This window comes from Lottia gigantea (assembly GCF_000327385.1).
Source record: "Lottia gigantea unplaced genomic scaffold LOTGIsca_27, whole genome shotgun sequence".
Taxonomy (NCBI): Eukaryota; Metazoa; Mollusca; class Gastropoda; family Lottiidae; genus Lottia; species Lottia gigantea.
In genome coordinates, this window is record NW_008708846.1 from 1,686,639 (window position 1) to 1,692,008 (window position 5,370).

General features: G+C 33.2%; 1 protein-coding gene across 1 annotated transcript in view; it reads left to right on the plus strand.

Moving 5' to 3' along the window:
- Positions 1-5,370, plus strand: part of LOTGIDRAFT_150160 (hypothetical protein) — a 25,371-nt gene continuing 20,001 nt past the window's right edge. The window contains exons 1-4 of the mRNA XM_009056299.1: positions 1-320; positions 3,885-3,960; positions 4,336-4,515; positions 5,324-5,370. Of these exons, the coding sequence (XP_009054547.1) occupies positions 307-320; positions 3,885-3,960; positions 4,336-4,515; positions 5,324-5,370 (317 nt within the window). The 5' untranslated portion in view covers positions 1-306. The remainder of the gene's footprint in view (positions 321-3,884; positions 3,961-4,335; positions 4,516-5,323) is intronic.

Genomic DNA, 5,370 nt, shown 5'->3' on the forward strand with positions numbered 1-5,370 from the left:
GTATGATGGTGGCTTACTAAATGAAACTTCAGTCCAACATATCGACTTATGAGTTGATAGAAAAGAAAGAGTGCTAAGGTTGAAGACTAAATCGCCATAATAAGTAATACTGTGAGAATCTTTGACCTATGTAACAATCCTCTGCAACTTTTTCAAAAAAAGAAAAGAGTTGTGGTCGTATGATATCCGACTGACCCTTTACCGAAGGTGAAGGCCATGCAAAGGTCAATGCCTATTACTCTATGTATAATAAACCGGTAACATCTCTTAGGTCTACCACTACAGAGTATACAATAAACTGGCAACATGTCTGAGGGAAAGTAAGTTTAGTTATTTATTTCTTTAATTTGTATGTCTTCTTAATGAGGGTCGATAATCAAAACAGCCTACGAGGCCTAATCCTCATCATTATGTACGGTACCTTGCCAATGTCGTATCAGATTAAGATAGATATATCTTGTTCGGGAGGACCTACGTACTAGGCTACTATCAAGTTATTGCAGAATTTGCAAGTCATCTTCTAAATTTTATTATATCAATACATGATTGTTTTTCTTGTTATTAGGGCATTATTCTGCTAAAACATGCACATATTTTTTAAATGCGAAAAGACAGGCCTACACCAAGTAGTCTACTCTCTGACTACAATGATTTTAATTGAATTTTGGCAATCATTTTCATATGAATTGAAATATCAAATGCTAAACACTACTGAGGTTCTTGGATTGCCTTTGGGTTCATGAAAATGTCAACCACTGGAAAAGTTATTATTTGTAAGCATGATTTCACAGAGGGGAATTTTCAGTCCGAAAAGGACGTCATATTCACTGAATTTTCTGGGAGAGAAGTGTGTCTATTTTAAATGTAAAATCAGAAAACCTTATATGATGTCATTGCGCCTCTAGGGAAAGAAAAAATGAACAATTTTTCTACTTTCACTGCCAAAATTGAGTTAAATGCATTTTCTCGGTCATCTTACATGATTGCGACCAGTAGGCCTACCCTATGAAATCCGAAAGGAAACCAAGCTTAATATGTGAATGACTTGCAAAAATAACTACATATTAAATATTAGCAGCAGATACTAACTGACACAAAGCAGACTACATTATTCTCATTTTATATGTATAATAGTATTCAGTAAAGATAAACAAATGATATAAAAATGGAATAGATACTGAATAACAATGAATTAATGTTGCCACCGTTGTGAATACAAATTCATCAATAAATGATATACAAAAATCAATAGTAGATACATCAAGTTATTGGATTTGAATACTGAAAATACAGGGAGACGACTCATTTGAAAAAGTCTTAAATTGAACTCCTTGATGATATGAAGAATGAAGATCAGTGTTGAAATAAGATAAGGATATAAAATCAAATATTCACATCCTGCTATACATTCACACTGTTTAACATATCCTGTTTAAAGCTGAAATGACATGTGATGTATTATGTAATGTAGGAGAATATTTAAACCTAAAGTATAATTTTATGGACAGATAGAGCCTACTTTTAGAATATTTATTACTTTCAATGTTTCAATGTGGTTGTTGCACTGTCATCACAGAAACATAATAAAGCATAAGATTTGAAGGCTCAAATGTTGACATTGAGCAGTGAACATACTATTACTAATAGAAATTCCTGTTTCTTAGACTAATACCCCTTTCGCACTTCAAAAGTAAAAAACTTATTCGGTTATAACCAGAAGTTATCCAGATAGAAAAATCTACCTCGAGAGGTGGATTTCGTCTGGATACGATCCAGATAAGCGGCAGTGCGAAACCAAACAAGAAGTTATCTGAATAAGTTTATCACGTGGGGTGTCACGTGTATAAGCACTTCAAAATGGCTCCTGTTGGCGGGGACGTTATAATGATATTTGACGGGATTAATAAAGTACGCGAATTGTCTAGGAAAAGAATGAATATATATATATCGGAAGAGGAAACAGAAAATGCTTTTGTTTTTATTTTCATATTTTTTATTTATAAACAAGGAATTTCAGTCCCGTCAACTGTGGGTGCAACCTAGGTTGGAATGGTGGATGAGAGCTGGCATTATTAATCTGAACGAGTTGGCAATAGTTGAAAAAACATGTTTATTCCTCTTCATGCCATCTAATTCATCTTGAATTTTAGTATCGCCCCAGACAGCGAGCATGCAGCGAATTTCGTCGTTGCTCCAATTATAATTGCCAGCGTCCATATTTGTTTTTAATGTTTTGTCACGTGACATGATGTGTTACTAAAAAGAAAAAGTTATCCAGATAAGTTGATTCGGCAGTGAGAAAGCGGCTATCCAGATAGGATTGCAGTGCGAAAGCAACCCGAACCGAATCGAACCGAACTGAATCGGATTTTTCTATTCGGTTATACTGAATTAAATAATTCAATCGTGCAGTGCGAAAGGGGTATTAGGTACTAATGGAGACAAAAATATCTGTCCCTTTAATCTTAACTTAATTTGGTATGCACCACTTTGGTACATTTGAATATATAAGTATTTTTGAATGTATTTTTGATTTCTTCATAATAAATATGTATTTGTTTACAAAATTTGTATGAAAAGCTCTCATATCTTAAAACCATCTTAAAATATATAAAAATAAGCCATACTCATAAATTAACTTAAAGGTGTTATAAACAATATGAAGATCTAAAAATCATCTCTTCAAAAACAGTGTAAAATATGCAGGTCTTTCTCTAAGGAACTCTTTACACCTTACTATTAGATTTTCTACCAACATAAAAACCTTGAGACAAATTGTATTCAAAGTTGTAAACACCAATTACCAACATAACCAGTATACTATTTTATTGACTTCCCCATCAACCTGTCTATACCTATAGGATGACAAAATTTAGGCCCAATTTTTCACCTTTGTTATTAAAGATTTTATTGTTATTATTAAGAAAATGACTTTAGGGGTATACATACATGTTTTTTTGTTGTTGAGTGATACATGGACAGAGATGAGTCTGGTTGATCATGATGGGGCACCTCATCAGTTACCTCGTTCGTCTTCTTCTAACCTAACTTTGAGGAAAGGAGAACCAAATCTCGAATTAATGCCAACTCGCAAATTAATGCTGCCCCGTGGAAATCGGTTATGCTGTCAACTCGCAACAGGTGGCGCGCCATTTTCGTCTCAAGTTCAAAATCATTTTTCGTTTTGTGTCATTTTCCAAATATTGAAACTGGCTTTTTGCATGAATGGCGTTCCATAGAATCGCATAGCAACAATCACGACCATTGCTGTATCTAAAGTAATTCCGATTGTCCTTTAAGACATGGAAAACATCAGGGGCAGTCTGTTCATATTAAAACGATGTAAATAACAGGCAAAAACTAGTTGTATAAAATTAAGTAGGCGAAATTTCTCTATAAATTTTGCTTTCAACACCAACAAGAAAACATAAGGATTGTAAAATATTTACCTTACCCTTTAAGATAATTTGTAATTTAAAATTTCAGATAAGTTTAATGATACAATGGAATTCGGTTTTGAGAGTGATTCAAAAATTCCCAGGGAAGGCCTTCAGGGTCCCCATAGCAGGGAATGACATGTTTCTAGACTTTTGTTTTTGAAGACAAATATAACAATTCATCAGTAAAAAATCATGATATTTCACCAGAAAATGTCTTGCGTCTGGTATTTAGAAGCTTTTAATTCTTAAAAATATCAGGGGGAAAGGCAATCAGACCATCTTGCAATATCACACTTTCAATATAATAATTTAAAATATTAATATAATGAAAAAATACTATTTGAAATTGCATAAAATGCAGACTTTAAGTCCATTATTTTGATAGACATTTAATTTCCATTTCCGACAAGTTTCCATAAATCAGTGTTTTATGATTATTTTCAGGGCTGATATAGCATTGATAGGATTGGCTGTCATGGGACAGAATCTGATTTTGAACATGAATGATCATGGCTTTACGGTAAGAAAAATTCCTTCTTTTGGGGCGTACACAAGTTGTCTCAGTGGGGTCTTTGGTGTTAAGGAATTCAAAGGATACTTTAAGACTTATTCAGACCAATAAGGTTAGTGAGACCAACATTTAATTCTTAACCATATCCCTGAAAATTTGTCTTGAGTTTCAAGATGATATTTCAAATTACATGATTACATGAAAATAGTAACATACCCACATCTACTTACACCTTTTGGATGTTACTTATAATTATTAAGTATACTATTAATTATCAAATAGACAGACATGTATATTCTTTTAAATCTGATCAAGCTTATATCAAATTTTAAGTTTGTGAATTCAAAACAGAATAGAGTTTTAATCCAACATATCTCAATTCAGGTTGTAGCCTATAACAGAACAGTAGAAAAAGTTGAAAGATTTTTAAAGAATGAAGCTAAGGGGACTAAGATTATCGGTGCCAAATCTATAGAAGAAATGGTCAAGTTATTAAAGAAACCAAGAAGAGTCATGTTATTAGTTAAAGCTGGAAAACCTGTTGATGACTTCATTGATCAATTGGTGAGATATTAGAGCCTTATCAAAAACCCCTAAAACAAAACATAGGCAACATCAGTTATTGCTCTTTTCAGCTTACAGCCTTTTAGTAGCTCTTGGTGTTATTATCCTCAAAGATTAATCCTATAAAAAATCATAAAATTCTTGTTTTATGTATAAAGCATTTGATATTTCACTCATAAGTATCCCAGGTGGTACAATTATTGCCTTGTCTGCCGAACTATTTATTGTTTTAAATGGATACACAGTACAAGCCAGTATGTTCATTTTTGTACAGCCAAAAGGTGGAACGTTTAGTGGATACTGAATAAAGGCATTAGATTTTATTTGTGATATTGCCACTTCAGTTAGGGTCTAATTTAAGACCTTGAAGAGCGTCAAATTAACCTTTTGATCTAACCTGATAAATACGGAGTCACAAAATGCTAGAGCTGGAGAGGGTAGAAATTTAATTAAGGAAAACAGACATCATCGAATTAGGTCAAAAGGTTAATTTGACAAGCGTCAAGAGGGATGGCACTAGACTTGCTCTTTGGAGGGGCTGACATGGAAAATGTGTCTAGTTGTTCAGATGGCCCTGTGCTACAGGCTGTGCATGATCCCTCGACAGTTGGAAATCTGATTGCACACTGTATGACATTGCTCATTTTCATTAGCCAATTAGGTACAAAATAGTTATTAATTTCATTTTATTTTTTTGAAATGGCAAAAATACTTTATCACTTACTACTAAGCATAGAGGTCATTATTTGAAATATCAACAACACACATTGTGTTCTATTGGGTATAAGTCTATATTTTTTGTTACTAGGTACCATATCTAGAGAAAGGTGATATTATGATTGATGGTGGGAACTC